We start from the raw sequence: 16,592 nt of genomic DNA, 5'->3' as shown, positions 1-16,592 counted from the left end.
CCCTTTAAGTCTAACATTTGAACAAGCATAGCCTGAAAATCCATATATACTTTATCCACTCCATTTCCTTTATCTATTCCTTATGTTCAAATAATCTTTATTACTTTTATATTATCTGCAAACTTTTCCCAGATTGCCCTCTAACCTTCCCATCACTTCTCTATTTCCCTTTTGTGAAGCTTGGTGATGTCTTGTATTGGTACCATTTAGTTATCCATAAATCTTTTTCATACACCTTTTATGATTCATTTTGAGGGAATAACTTTATTATAGATTCTTACTGATTTCCTTATTTTTCCACTACAGATCTGTCCATCTTCTCACTAGTCTTCACTTGATGTGAACTCTTTTTTTCCATGTCCAGAGGGATTTATCTGAGAGTTAATTTTGTTTCAGCTTGAAATCGTGAGATAGGTGAATATCCAGAAATTGTTTAGAGTGCCGATTATTATTAAGCAACCTTTTGCCAAGATTGTGGCACAAGCAGTTTGGCTGTTCATTACCAGGTACGTAAAATAATCCAGCATGATTTGCACTTAATGTCGATAAGCTGAAGATTACTTGAGGCTTCTGTAATGATTCCCTTTTCATTCAAATATTAGCTCATCTCTTCTGTTGCTTATCAAAAGTCTGAACCATTGTAATGACTAAAATGAAGCTCTGCTTAATTTATTCTAAATTTTGAACTTACTCTGAGGTCCATCCATAAGGGTCTAATTAGGCACATCCCGAGTCGAATTATAGGATATTTCTGGAAAATTGCACCTGCTCCGTCTCTGGCTTCTGTCCTTTGGGAGTGGTCAAGTTATCAATGTCAAAGCAGGAAATGCCTCTCCATCTGCCATTTTTGAAGAAAAATATTCTTTTGTGACTTCAAAAAAGGGAATGTGCTGACTTATTTTGAAATAAATAATATAATTTGTTTTCTATATGAATGGAAATGCTCGCTCTGTGGCTGCTCAGTAAGGTGAGCTTCCAAAAAGATTGTTCTGACATACACACTTCATTCTACTTGCTTTGAAGAAAAGAGTTGAAACAGTCTTCAAGAGAACATTTGATTGATAGGGTGGTTTGCTTTCAATTGTTTTACCATGTTTCCTGGTGGGTTAAATTCCTTGGGACTGTCTCAGACTATAAAACATCTTGTAGTTAATGCCTGGTTTCCTAGTTTAATGCTTTATCTTTGGTTTTATCGTCCTGTGTATCTGGAGATGCGTGTAGGCAGTTATTGTCAAACAGACAGTAACAACATTAAAAAGGAAGTAGAAAGTACAGAAAACAATGTTTAATGATTTTAAACAGCACATTACAGAATAAAGAATAACCATGCAATAAACTGATTTGGATTCCACAAGGTCTGTCCAGATTTGGGCTTGACGATGGCAAGATGATTTGTATCAAGCAGTGTGGCTTCACTCATGTAGCAGATAGGACTCGCCCAGTTAAGTGTGTCTGAGTATGTGAGCATAAGACTCACATGCCCGGACGCTGATAGGCCACGCTGAGTGCAGGGCAATTATATGGAATAGAATGCAAGGCTCACCCAAGCCAGGTTCAAGTAGGACTGGAAGGTTTATAAGGCTGCATGCAAGGCCATTCTGAGTGGGGAATGATTTAGGAGTCCACACTGATACTCCATTATCTGTAACTTGCCTTAAAATACAGTCCCTCGCAATATCAGGCCTTTTTGTTCAACAGTTTTGGTTATGAGAGTTCAGAAGACTAGTGGGAATAAGATTTAGCAAACTTAGTTGATGGGAGATTAAATTGGCAGCAAAGAGTGAATGAAAGGGAGTGAGAAAGAGAAAGTTGTGGAGAAAGAGTGATAGTAATAAGGAAAAGCTAAAATAATTGAACAGGGATGAGAACTGAAATGGATTAGAAAGAGAAATCAAAGTGAAATAACCTCGGAGTGAGGAAAAAGGAAGGTGGAGGAGTAAATAACAGCACACAAATTGGGAATATGCTTGCAGCTGTCAGTATAGGCAAGACTCCTTGTCCCCATTCTCACAGCTTTCTACAGGAGCACCGTCAGGATTGCCCTGGCTGCACCATTGTGTGGTATGGAAGCTGCAAGGTAGTGGACCGCAAAACCCTACAGAGGATAGTAAAAGTTGGTGAGAGGATCACCAGGGTCTCCCTTGCCCCTATTTGTGACTCTTATCAGGAGCGTTGTGGACGGAAGTCCTGAAGCATTGTTGAGAATCCCTACTACCCATCCCACAGTCTCCTTGACCCACTGCTGTCAGGAAGGAGGTACAGGAGCATCAGGACTAGGACTGGCAGACTGGGTAACAGCTTCTTCCCTCAGGCTGTGAGACTAATGAATACTCTGCCACCACTGCGGTCTCATAACAAGAACAGCAAACTTTACTGTTTACCAATGCTGCGCAGTACATGCATTTTGAATTATATTTCATTACCTTATCTATGGTGATCATAATATGATTGCATTCATACTGGAATTTGAGAGGGAGAAGCATCAGTCACATGCATCAATATTGCAATGGAATAAAGAGAATTACAGAGGTATGAGAGAGAAGCTTGCCCAGGTGGATTGGAGGAAGGTACTGGTAGGGATGACACAGAGCAGAGATGGCTGAAGTTTCTGGGAATAGGCGCAGGATAGATATGTCCCACAGAAGGTGTTCTCAAATGGCAGGGCTAGGCAACTCTGGCTGATGAGGGAAGTTAAGGACTGCATAATAGCCAAGGGAAGGGAAGGGCATATAAGATAGCAAAAGTGAGTGGGAAGCTGGATGATTGGGAAGCTTTTAAAATCCAACAAATGGCAACTAAAAAAACTATAAGAAAAGAAGAGATGGAATATGAGGGCAGACTGGCCAATAATACAAAGCAGGATGTGAAAAGTTTTTTTTTCCAGTTATATAAAGAAAAAAAGGGAGGTGAGAGTTGATATTGGACCACTGGAAAATGATGCTGGTGAGGTAGTAATGGGGGACAAAGAAATGGCAGATAAACTTAATGGGAACTTTGCATCTTTCTCCGCTGTGTGCCAGTGATCTGTGAGTGTCAAGGAGTGTGAGTGAGTGTCATTGATATTACAAATGAAAAAGTGTTGGGCAAACTCAAAGGTGTTAAGGTGGATAAGTCACCTGGACCAGATGGACTACATCCCAGAGTCCTGAGAGAGGTTGCTGAAGAGATAATGGATGCATTGGTCATGAGCTTTCAAGAATCATTTGATTCTGGCATGGTCCCAGAGGACTAGAAGATTGCAAATGTCACTCCACCCTTTAGGAAGGGAGGAAGGTAAAAGAAAGGAAATTATAGGCCTTTTAGCCTAACCTCAGTGGTTGGAAAGTGTTGAAGTGTATTATTAAGGATGAGGTTTCTGGGTACTTGGAGACTAATGATAAGTCAAAGTCAACATGGTTTCTGTTAAGGGAAATCTTGCGTAACATATCTGTTGGAGTTCTTCGAGGAAGTAACAAGCAGGGTGGCAAAGGAGAGGCAGGAGATGTCATTTACTTGGATTTTCAGAAGGCATTTGATAAGGTGCCACACATGAGGCTGCTTAACAAGATAAAATCCTATGACATTACAGGAAGGATGCTGGCATGGATAGAGAAATAGCTGACAGGCAGGATGCAACAAGTGGGAATAAAAGGGGGCCTTTTCTAGTTGGCTGCCAGTGACTAGTGGTGTTCCTCAGGGGTCACTATTAGGACTGCTACTTTTCACTTTGCTTGTCAGTGATTTGGATAATGGAATTGATGGCTTTGTGGCAAAGTTTGTGGATGATACGAGGATGGGTGGAGGGTAAAGTAGTACTGAGGAAGCAATGCGATTGCAGCAGGACTTGGACAAATTGGAAAAATGGGCAAAAAAGTGGCAGATGGAAAACAATGTTGGGAAACGTATGATAATGCATTTTGGTAAAAAGAACAGTCGTGCAGACTATTATCAAATGGGGAGAAGGTTTAAACATCAGAGGTGCAGAGGGACTTAGGAGTCCTCGTGCAAGACTCCCAGAAGATTAATTTACAGGTTGAGTCTGTGGTAAAGAAGGCAAATGCATTGTTGGCATTCATTTCAAAGGGAATAACCTATCCCTCAACGTCAGCAAGATGAAGGAATTGGTTGTTGACTTCAAAAGGAGTAGCGGACCACATGACCCAATTTACATCGGTGGTGCACAAGTGGAACAGGTCAAAAGCTTTAAGTTCCTTGGGGTCAATATCACAAATGACATGACTTGGACCAACCAAGCAGAGTCCACTGCCAAGAAGGCCTACCAGCAACTTTACTTCCTGAGGAAACTAAAGAAATTTGACCTGTCCCCAAAAACCATCACTAATTTTTATAGATACATCATAGAAAGCATTCTTCTAGGGTGCATCACAACCTGGTATGGAAGTTGTCCTGTCCAAGACCAGAAGAAGCTGCAGAAGATCGTGAACACGGCGCAGCACATCACACAAACCAATCTTCCATCCTTGGAATCACTTTATACTGCACGCTGTCGGAGCAGTGCTGCCAGGATAACCAAGGACTCAACCCACCCAGCCAAAACACTTTTCATCCCTCTTCCCTCCGGGAGAAGGCTCAGGAGCTTGAAGACTCGTACGGCCAGATTTGGGAATAGCTTCTTTCCAACTGTGATAAAACTGCTGAACGGATCCTGACCCGGATCTGGGCTGTACCTTCCAAATATCCGGACCTGCCTCTCAATTTTTTTGCACTACCTTACTTTTTCCATTTTCTATTTTCTATTTATGACTTATAATTTAAATTTTTAGTATTTACTATCAATTTGTAATCCAGGGAGCGGGAAGCGCAGAATCAAATATTGCTGTGATGATTGTACATTCTAGTACCAATTGTCTGGCGACAATAAAGTATAAAAAAAGCAAGGAGATAATGCTGAGGCTTTATAAGATGCTCGTCAGGCCGCACTTAGAGTATTGTCAACAGCTTTGGGTCCCATATCTCAGAAAGGATGTGTTGTCATTGGAGAGAGTCCAGAGGAGATTCATGAGGATGATTCTGGGAATGATGGGGTTAACATATGAGAAGTGTTTGGCAGCCTTGGGCCTGTACTCACTGGAATTTAGAACAATGCGTGGGCACCTCATTGAAATCTACTGAATGTTGAAAGGACTAGATGAGGTGGATGTGGAGAGAATGTTTCCTCTGGTGGGGGTATCTAGAACTAGAGGGCACAGCCTCAAAATTGAGGGAGATGCTTTTAGAACAGAGGTGTGTGTGTGTGTGTGTGTATATATATATATATATACACACACACACACAGTCAGATAACAATAAACTTGAACTTTATCCTGAAGTATTTGAAATAATGTTGAATCCTGTGAAATCCAGTGAAACCATGAAAGCTAAGGCATTTCCAAAATGCGTAAGATGCTATAGATTTTTTTTAAGGCAAAGCCTAGTAAATGTGATGCAAAAAAAATTAAGTATTTTAATACAGTGTGTCTATTGGTGGCTCTTCTCTAAACGTTATACTCAGGTTTACCATGAGAGTGGACCAGACTGTTCATTCCCCACATCAAGCAGCTGTATTCTATCTCTGTATGACTTTAAGAATGATTTGTATTCATTACACTTTGCCAACTCAAAGAAAGTGCGAGGTAACCGCGTAACTAGAAGCAGGGTTAGGCCGTTCATCCCCCAGTGCCTTCAATTCAATAAAATTGTAGTTGACCTTTTGCCTGATTGCCACTCTCATGCATTAGAGAGTATTTAATAATATCACAGCTCTCTTGGGTAGAGAATGTGGAGATTCACTATGCTAGGGGTGAAGAAAATATTTTCTCACCTCTATTGTATAGCTGATTTCTTATTTTGAGACTGACCTCCAATTCCGAACTAGTCAGCCAGCAGAAATATCATTTCAGTAACTCACCTTATGGCCTTAAGAATTTTGTAGTTTTTAGTGAGATCACCTCATTCTGGAGCAAGGGAGCATAGCAATTAACATTACGCGTTGTCTGTAAGGAGTTTGCATCTTCTCCCAGTGCCTGCTGGATTTCCCCTGGGTGCTCCAGTTTCATCCCACATTCCAATGGTGTACCAGTTAGAATTAGTAAGTTATGGGCGTCCTATGTTAGTGCTAAAAACATTGTGGGCTACCCCCAACACATCCTCGGACTGTGTCAGTCGTTAATGCAAATCACTCATTTAACTGTACAGTATATATCAATGCTTCAATGGACATATGACAAATAAAGCTAATCTCATCTTCTAAATTCAGGTCTGCTTCATCTCTTCTTGATGGACAAAACCGCCATCCCAAGGAAAGTCTTTGAGCTGTGATCATCTTTTGATGCCTTATCAGCAGACATTAATCAAGCTTGGCATTGACGATTTGTTCAAACATAAAAGTGTCCACTGCTGTCACTTGATGCTTAAACTCATACACATTTGTTCATGGCCACTGTCGTGGTTGAGGACAGTACTCAGGGTGCACACTACTATCTTAGCTAAGGCACGCTTGAAGACTGAAGGTGACTTAAATGCTACAGAATTAAGTTTATTTGCTTTGGTTGTTTAGGTTCTAGCAGACCATTTTGAAGACAAGACCACATCTGTGGTGGAGCGGCTAAAGATCTTCTACTGTTGCCAAGTGCCCCCGCACTATGCTGTTAAGGTATGTCCCATCTAAGATTTGTCCACCTCCAAAAGGCCTTTATCTCCAGTATTACTGAAGTGTCAAGCCGTGGGGATTTATCCACCCTATTTTGCTTCAAGACTGTAAACACTTCCTCCTGTATAATCTGTATAGGGCCCATAACCTCGTTGCTGCATTGACTCACTTCTATAGACAGTGTGTCAGTCTCCCTAGTAAATACAGATGCAAAAAATTGATTTAAGATCTCCCCCAATCTCTTTGAGCTCCATGCATCAATTACCAACCACTGTGATCTTCCAAGAGGACCAGTTTTGTCTTTTGCAATCATTTTGCTCTTAACATATCTCTGTAGAAGCCCTTTGGATTCTCCTGCACCTTGTCTGCTACAGCAACCTCATGCTTTCTTTTAGCTGTCCTGATTTCCTTCTTGCATTTCCTATACTCCTCAAATACCTCATTTGTTCCTGCCTGCTTATACCTGCTATGCACCTCTTTTTTTTAAACCAGGGCCTCAATTTCTTTCAAAAGCTAATGATCTGGGCTTCTTCCAGTTCCAACTCCAGCTCCAACTCCTTAGCATGGTTTGTTATAAGCTGCAGCTGGATGCATTTCTTATAAAAGCACCTGTGGCAATGGTTTCCATAGATTCACCACTCTCTGGCTAAAGAAATTCCTTCTCATCTCTGTTCTAAAAGGACATCCCTCTATTCTGCAGCTGTGTCCTCAGGTCATAGACCCTACCGCCCCCCCTCCCCAACCATAGGAAACATCCTCTCCACATCCACTCTATCGAGGCTTTTCGACATTTGATAAGTTTAAATGTTGAGTGTATGCGTCCTCATGCTGTTATACCTCCCACCTGATAGTAGTAGTGAGAAGAGGGCACGTGCTGGATGGCCAGGGTCCTTTATAGGGATGTGGGCAAATGTGGACAGATGGGTCTAGCTTAGTCGCTCAGCATAGATCAGCTGGTCCGAAGGGCCCATTTCCATGCTGTATGACTCAATGACTCGAGAATTGTCTGGAGTTGCCCTGAGGTAAATATTTCACACTATGTTACATTTTTAATCAAGTTTCTTGAATGTGATTTCAAACTAAGGCTTTCTGACAGGCAAGTTTGCAGAGAGTCAGTAAAATGGACAGCTGAAAACAGTTTTACTCCAGATTGGGATGATTTTTGTGTTCTTTTTATACTTTGCTTTGTGATTGAGGTATTTTCAACATCAATATCGATGCATTTGTCACCAAACAGAGCATTCAGTGGATTGATTTCTTCTTTAAAGCAAATGTTTTCTCTGTTGTATTAGGAGTTAATTATCATTACATTACAAGTGTTTTGAAAAGATATCTTTTCCCTATTAGCGACAGCTTGCCACATTACTCTTGGAACTGGGATGTGTCAGTTCAGCTCAGCAGATCTTTGAACAGCTGGAGATGTGGGAAGATGTTGTGATATGCTACGAAAGAATTGGAAAACATGGAAAGGTGAGACAACATTTCTTTGAAATAACTCTCCAGCTGACCTGTCCATTCATTTACAAGGGTGTTTAATGTTATTTAATTAGCATTTTTTTCAATGTGCTTATTCCTAGAAATTTAAAAGTTTTAAAATTAGATAGAACATAAAAGATGCTGCTGAAGAGACATTGAGTATTTTAACCAGTCTTTGACATTCTCCCAAAGGAGTATGTGAAATCTTTAAAAAAAATCTTCAATATTGTAAAAGGGAAAAACTATAATATTTTACTTCCATCAATTGGCTTAATTTGTCAAAGCAGAAAAGCAACGGAATAATGGTCACAACATTGTTGTAGCAATACTTATTTATTTTCTTGTATGAACATTAGAAAAGCGGTCATGATTTGCAGAATTCATAGATGGTTTCTGGAAGCTTAATGCAGTATGTTGACTATTTACACTTGAAAGGTTTAGCATCCCTTTTTTTCTGGAATTTTCTTTAACTAGTATTGACAAGCGCTTGCATATGTATAACATCTAGCTAGAGTGAAATCATCTTGAGCCATTTACTGAGCTAATTAAGAGTTTTTTTCTGATGGCATAACAATAAGATGAACTGCAAAGAGCAGGAAAATTCCAGTCTTAATCCCCAGCCTTTTTTTATTGGGTGAGCTGTGTTAGATTTCTGGTTGAGCAGAATAGGTGGTTTTAGCTTGCCCCGAAATGTCAACTGTTCATTCCCCTCTATAGATGCACCCTGATTTTCTGAGTTCCTCCAGCATTTTGTATGTTGCTCTGGATTTCCAGCATCTGCAAAATCTCTTGGGTTCATGTGTTGGTGTTTTAGTAGGCTTGACCATCACTAGGTTCAGAAACTAAAATGGTCAGTCTTCATTCCAGATCATCTTCCAGTGACCATTGGTGGAATGTGTGTGTTGTGTGTGTCTGTGTCTCAATGTATATTATCTGTGTGTATGCACGGATATGATTTTAATTGAACACTATGTCAGTCCTCGCTGAAACTTGCAACCAACAATCGTGTGCCTTACGGAAACACCTGCGTAGGGTGATGGGCAGAAAACTGAAACCCCTATGGCTGGATGCAATCGAGGCTGATATTAGAGTGAAGAATTAGAAATGGACTCTAGCACTGGCAGTATCCCTCCCTCACCCATACCCACCACTGACTTTTTCATTTTTTTTTCTAAACACATGCCCTTTATCTGTTGGAACAATTTTCCTAGATATATGACTGAAGTGTATGACTTTGGTTTAGAAGTCTTTGATTTTTAAAAAAGGATATAGGTAAAAGACAGGCAACTATAGGCCAGTTAGCTTAACGTCTGTGGTCGGGAAAATGCTTGAAGCTGTCATTAAGGAAGAAATAGTGAAACATTTAGAAAAGAGTGGTTCCAATAGACAGATGCAGCATGGATTCAGAAAGGGCAGGTCCTGTTTGACAAACTTACTGGAGTTATTTGAGGACATAATGAGTGCAGTTGATAGAGGGGAACAGGTGGATGTCGTATACTTGGATTTCCAGAAGGCATTCGATAAGGTTCTGCACTAGAGACTTATAAATAAGATACGGATGCATGGAATCAGAGGAAGTGTATTGGCATGGACAGTGGATTGGTTAGCCAACAGAAGGCAAAGAGTTGTTATAAATGGGTGTTTCTCCGGTTGGCAGTCAGTGGTGAGTGGGGTGCCGCAGGGGTTGGTGCTGGGCCCGCAGCTGTTTACCATTTACATTGATGATTTGGAAGAGGGGACTGAGTGTAGCATAGCAAAATTTGCTGACGACACTAAACTGAGTGGAAAAGCAAATTGTACAGAGGATGTGGAGAGTCTGCAGAGGGATATAGATAGGTTAAGTGAGTGGGCCAAGGTCTGGCAGATATAATACAACATTGGTAAATGTGAGATCATGCACTTTGGAAGGAATAATAGAGCAGATTATTATTTAAATGGTGAAAGATTGCAGCATGCCATTGTTCATGAATTGCAAAAAGTTGGCTTGCAAGTACAGCAGGTTATTAAGAAGGCAAACAGAATGTTGGCCTTCAGTGCTAGAGGGATTGAATTCAAGAGCAAGGAGGTCATTTTGCAACTATACAGGGTACCAGTGAGGCCGCAGCTGGAGTACTGTGTGCAGGTCTCGTCTCCATACTTGAGGAAGGATATACTGGCTTTGGAGGCAGTGCAGAGGAGGTTCACCAGGTTGATTCCAGGGATGAAGGGGTTAACTTATGAGGAGAGATTGAGTCGCCTGGGACTATGCTCTCTGGAATTCAGAAGAATGAGAGGGGATCTTATAGAAACATAAAAAATTTTGAAAGGGCTAGATAAGATAGAAGTAGTAAAGTTGTTTCCATTGGTAGGTGAGACTAGAACTAGGGGGATATTGTCTCAAGATTCAGGGGAGAAGATTTAGGATGGAGGTGAGGAGAAACTGTTTTTCCCAGAAAGTGGTGAATCTGTGGAATCCTCTGCCCAGGAAAGCAGTTGAGGCTTCCTCACTAAATATATTTAAGAAACAGTTAGATAGGTTTTTACATGGTAAGGGAACTAAGGGTTATGGGGAAAAGGCAGGTAGATGGAGCTGAGTTTATGGACATGATCTTATTGAATGGTGGGGCAGACTCGATGGGCCGGGTGGCCTACTCCTTCTCCTATTTCTTATGTTCTTAATTATGTAGTTGCAGGGCTGAAAGGAAAGTCAATCAACTTGTAATTGCAGGGCTCTTCCTCTGTGGTAAGAATGATCCAAACAACAGACTGACTAAAGTTACAATGATGTTTTTAATTTCACCGGTTAAAACACTGATTTTTTTTCTAACTTTGGTATTGTTTTCTCCTCATATTGAGAGCTGACTTAAAGTTTACAAATTATTTATACTATGAGAATTAAGATTGCAACATTAATAGCTCATCTATTGGTAACCTGCTTTCTGCTACTCTTACTGAGCTTTAGGATTTGCTCTCTCTCTACCTCTTCTTTCTCCTTAAGAAGCTTCTGAAAGTCTACTGTGCCAAACATTAATGCTCTCTGCCTATTTCTTTAATACTCAGTTTCATTCTTACCTTGCAAATTGCAATTTTGTGTTTCATTGCAGGCATATACATGTAGTGCTTGATGCTGCCGTCAAAATACTGATTACTGGCAAAGCTTTTGGTGCAGAACAATTATTAGGGCTTCAAAGTGAATACCTGCAGGTTAAAATTATCATTGCCTCAGCAGTTCCTTTAAATGCAAAATAATAATGACTAGCGGGCTAATAGCTGAGATTTAGTTCAATTGAGCCGTGGGAGCAATTATTCAAGATGTTAGTGATTGCATCAATTGTCATACAAGTAATAATGAGGGATACATATCAATCATGCCTTTAGAAAGCATGCTGCCTAAATTTTCTGCCCATAGTTAAGGCCTGATCAGGAATAGTCTGCATGGTTTTGTGTGTGGGTGTTCATCCTTGACAATTCCTTTGGAGTTTTTTGAAAATGTTATTAAGGGATTAGATGAAGGTTGGAAAGTGGATATTGTCTATATAGACTCTAGTAAGGCCTTTGACAAGGCTCCATGTGGCAGATTGATCTGGACGGGTAACTTGTGTGGGATTCAGGGGGAACTAGTGAGGTAGATACAGAATTGGCTCAGTGATGAGAAGCAGAGAGTAATGGTTGAAGGCCAATTCTTTGACTGGAGGCCTGTGACTGTGAGGTGCCTCAGGGGATAATGTTGGAACCTTTGTTATTCGATATTTAGGTAAATAATTTCAATATGAATTACATAGTTTGCTGATGGTACCAATTTAGGGGGTCTTGTTGATAGTAAAGCAGGTTACAAAGAATTGTAAAGAGATCTTGATCAGTTAGAGAGAAGGCTGAGGAATGCCAAATGGATTTCAACTTGGTTAGGTGTGAGGTAATGCATTTTGGACAGTCAAACCAGGATAGGACTTGTACAGAAAATAGCATGGCCATGACAAGTGTTGTGGAACAGAGGGTCCTAGAAGTACAAGTTCATAGTTTGCTGAAATTTGCCAGGCAAGCAGACAGGCTGATGAAGAAAGCATTTAGCATGCTAGTATTCAGTCAGGGAGTAGGACATTAAGTTGCAGTTATACAAGTCGTTAGTGTGACTGCACTTGGAGTATTGTGTACAGTTTTGTTCACCCTGAAAAGACATTGTCAAGCTGAAAAGGGTGCATAAGAAATGCTGCCAGGACTAGAGGGCAGCCACAAATTTTATTCCCTGGAATGCAGGAGAATGAGAGGTGGCCCCATAGAATAATGATGGGTATGGATAGTTATTTCCCCAGGGTGGTGAATCCAAACCCAGAGGCTGCAGATAGAAGATAATAAGGGAGAGATTTACAAGGGGCCTGAGAAGTACAGAGGGTGGTGAGTACGTGGAATGAGCAGCCAGAGGCGGGTGCAATTGCAACATTTAAGATGCACTTGGATAGGTACATGAAGAAGAAGGGCTGGGAGAGTTATGGGCCAAATGCAGGTAACTGGGGCTAGCAGGGAACAAAGTGCGATCAGTTGGGCCGAATGACTATTCAGTATCTAAGCCTTAAGAAGAGGATAGATGAGATTTATTAAAATGCTACAGAGGATTCAGGAGTGTAGAAAAATTTTAATAACGGGAATAGAATGGAGAAGCTGAGATTGTTCTCCCCGGAACAGAGAAAGTTAAGGATAAGTTTTCAAAATTATAGTTTTGATTAATTCTTCTCCAATGAAGTAGGATTATTGTAGATGATCAAAAAGGACAGCGTGGGCATGGTGGGCCAAAGCCGTGTACAACTCTTTGAAGTGAAGGTCTGTAACCAGACAACACAAAATCAGGAATGAAAATAAACTTTCTGTGTAGTAACTCCTTAAGACTTGGAATCCACAGCCTGAAACAGTAATGGAAACAGATTTGATTATAATCTCCAAAAAGAAATTGGATATACAGTATATATTTCATAAGAATAAACATTTTTAGAGCTATTGGAAGTGGCAGGAGAGTGGTGTAATTAGGGAGCTCTTTCAATGAATCTGCACAAGCACAATAGGTTAAATAATTATGTAATTGCATTCTCTCCATACGAATGTAATGTAAATAGCTCCTATCATCACCACTGATTACACTATTAATGAGCTAATTAAGTTGATGAAAGCATACTGAGATGTCAGTTCTGCTTCACTTTCAAGCCAACTCAGCCAGCACAATATAGACTGGAGAACCCACAGTGAGAGAAAGACTGACTGACAAATGAACATCAGTGTGGTTTGCCTTTGCTGAACCTGTTGAACTTGACTCCGATTTGTGTTTCCTTCTTACTGGGGTAGGCAGAAGAAATCCTCCGAAGGGAGCTGGAGAAGAAAGAGACTTCCACCTTGTACTGCCTGTTGGGAGATGTGCTGAATGACCACCAGTGTTATGACAAGGCTTGGGAGCTGTCCAATCACCGCAGTGCCCGTGCACAGCGCTCTAAAGGGCTGCTGCACCTCCGCAACCAAGAGTTGAAACAATGCGTGGAATGTTTCGAGCGATCAGTAAAGATCAACTACTTACAGGTGGGAAGCCAGCCGATTTACTGTTTTTCAGAGGTGTTCCTTTAATGAGCATTTTGTGAGGAGAGAGTGAGTTACTTGGGTTAATACTCGCTAGAATGTAGAAACAATGAGTGGGGAATTTTTTTGGAAGTTTATGCAACTCTGAAAAGACTTGATGGGTAGATGAAGGGATCTTGTGACTTCGGTGTCACAAGATGCCTGCATTGCAGTTTAGAACAAAGGGTAACAAATGCAAAATGAGGGGCAGACTTTAAAGACTGAGGTAAGAAATTCTGTTCACTCAGAAACTTACTAGTCTTTGGAATTATTCGACTAAGATTGTTGTGGCAACTCAGTTGTTGAGAAATCCAAGAGAGGTGTCAATAAATTATTGGACTTTAAGGAAATGAAGAGTTAGGGGAGAAAATTAGAAGATTAGCCATGATCATAATGAATGGAGAAACAGATATGAGGGGCTGAATAGCCTACTCTTGTTTTTTTAATGCCCTAATGGGGAATCTAGAGCATTTCGGCATTGTCTCAAGTCCTATTTCGGACTGAACAGAATAGATAATGGTCAAAGGGGGAGTTATATTGTGAGAGGAGACAGGCATGGAAAAAGAGTGGATTTGGGCTATAAACAGGGTCAGCTATCAGTAGGTGGAGGCTATAGTCTTAGATCACACTCTCGTTAGATTTTATCTGCTTCTTGATACTCACTGTTCTGTTCTCACTAATGGGCTGGCAACAGGCTGGAATAAGTTTTCAAGGTTGCTTTTACATTTTATTCTGCATTGTTATTGTTTTACCTCCTCTCCCTCAGTGCACAGTGTAATGATTTGATCTATTTGAACAGTGTGCAAGACAAGCTTTTCATTGTATCTTGCTACATGTGATAATAATAAACTAAACCAACATTAGTGGTGAACTGGATGATATCCTCATCGAATTCATTCATGTACTTTGTGAAAACCTGGGGCCCCTGTAATAATCTCAGCACAGCTACACTAATCACAGCCCTGATTAGTGAAAATTGCCTGTCTATTTCTATTGTTCATTCCTATTCAGTAATCAGTTCTCAGTTCTCAATCCATATCCGCCATTCACCGCCGATGATTAATTTAGTAGCACATCAATTGATTTTATCTTTCTAGATGACAGGTATAAATGCTTCATACTTTAGATTGCTTTATTTAGAATCTGACAAAGGGAGCAGAAAGACTCCAAAAGAATAAAGATCTGCCGCTTTGAAACACTTCCCTCTACTCATTAAACCATTTTAATCCATCAAGTTTGACGGTACACAGACTTTCAAAGCCTTATTGTAGCACTGCATTTTGATTTATGTTATTTCCTACTTGTTTCAACCGAAGCAATACATTAAAGGTTTAATCAGTTCCATTGTTTGATTTAATTTAGGTGTATAAGAGTAATTTTAGTAATCTTAGCTGCTTCAGCGCACAGACTTTTAAAACCTTACTGTAACACTATCTAACCTTTTTTTTTCTTTTTCAATCTTTTTATTAGTTTCATAAAATATAAACATGACATAGTACAAAGTTATTGGGAATACATTGTTATAATTAACATGAGTAATTATAAAGCCAAATAATACGAAATTGACAAAACTCCCAATCATATAGGATACCAATGAATAATATAGAACAAAGAAAAATATCTAGACAAAAATCATGAAAAAGGAAAAAAAAATATAATATCCCCCCCCCCCCCCAAAAAAAAAGCTAATCTAAACAGAATTAATCAACTAAACTAAAAAAAAAAAGACCTGGGCTGTTTTAACATCATGAAAAATGGGAAAAAAGAAAACCTTAGAGTCGGCGACTCCGTTCCTCTCAACCAACATTACAGAGAAGTAAAATAAGTTTGGAAATGGTCAAATTACATCATATGAAAATGCTGAATAAATGGCTTCCACGTCTTTTCGAATTTAATGGAAGGGTCATAAACAACACTTCTAATTTTTTCCAAATTTAAACACGACATAGTTTGTGAAAACCAGTGAAATATAGTAGGAGGGTTAATCTCTTTTTTTTTAAACCCATCTTTTACTTGTTTCAACTTTTAAAAAATACATTAAAGTAGGAGTTCCCAATGTTTTTATGTCATGGACCAGTGCCATTAAGCAAGGGGTCCATGGACCCCAGGTCGGGAAACCCTATATTAAAGGATTAATCAATTCAATTGTTCTATTTAGTTTATCAGTATAAGGGGTAATAAGTAATAATATTTGCTGGCAGGTGAAAACACATTAATGTCTCCTGTTAAGGCTCGTAACCCCAATTTCGATCACTCTTCTTTGACATCCATGTTTGCAGCAGTACAGACTTGAATATGCAAATTCCATTACTCCCCTCTTACTCTATTTTCTCTTGAAGCATCTCCTTCTAATCCACCTTTCTTTGAGCAGGCTGTTGGTTGTCAATCCAGCAATGCCCTCACGTGGTTGGTTGCCATTTTGTCCGTTAAAGCTGTGTTCAAATGCCTTGGGAATATAATGCTCATTATATTAAAATTCGTCTATCATCTTATTTTGATGTTTGGAGTGGAAAATGTTAAAGTGAACTTATTGCTTTCCATGTGTTCATTACCAAAACCCTCAAAGACCACATCACAAGCAGCCTTGATTTAGCATCTTTAACAGAAAAGAACTCCGATTAATTGAATTTTTTCTAGCTTCCTTAGAAACGTGTTAAAATCAGCAGTATAAATTGTAGCACTGCTAAGAAACAGCAGATTCTCATAAACTTTTACCATACACAGGTTCTTATCCCTCAAGCATTATTTTTGGAAAAGAATGTGCTAGAATCATTTCCTGGATGTTAAATTGCCATTCTGGTAAAATGAAATGTTCTTCAATTCTCAACATACATTTTGAAGAATGCTTATTCTTACCAGATCCTGTTACCGTGCTGGATTAAACTTATTCTGCATTCCTTTCGCTCCAACAAGT

At 39.8% G+C, this 16,592-nt stretch overlaps 1 protein-coding gene across 1 annotated transcript in view; it reads left to right on the top strand.

The window, feature by feature from the left end:
• The window catches only part of ttc27 (tetratricopeptide repeat domain 27), a 286,736-nt gene that overhangs the window by 164,689 nt on the left and 105,455 nt on the right, over positions 1–16,592 (top strand). The window contains exons 11-13 of the mRNA XM_072264878.1: positions 6,536–6,631; positions 7,976–8,098; positions 13,415–13,642. Coding sequence (XP_072120979.1) covers positions 6,536–6,631; positions 7,976–8,098; positions 13,415–13,642 — 447 coding nt within the window. The remainder of the gene's footprint in view (positions 1–6,535; positions 6,632–7,975; positions 8,099–13,414; positions 13,643–16,592) is intronic.

The sequence above is a fragment of the Mobula birostris genome, chromosome 8, assembly GCF_030028105.1.
Source record: "Mobula birostris isolate sMobBir1 chromosome 8, sMobBir1.hap1, whole genome shotgun sequence".
NCBI classification, from domain to species: Eukaryota; Metazoa; Chordata; class Chondrichthyes; order Myliobatiformes; family Myliobatidae; genus Mobula; species Mobula birostris.
The sequence above is the reverse complement of the archived record's forward strand: the minus strand, read 5'-3'. Positions and strand labels throughout refer to the sequence as shown.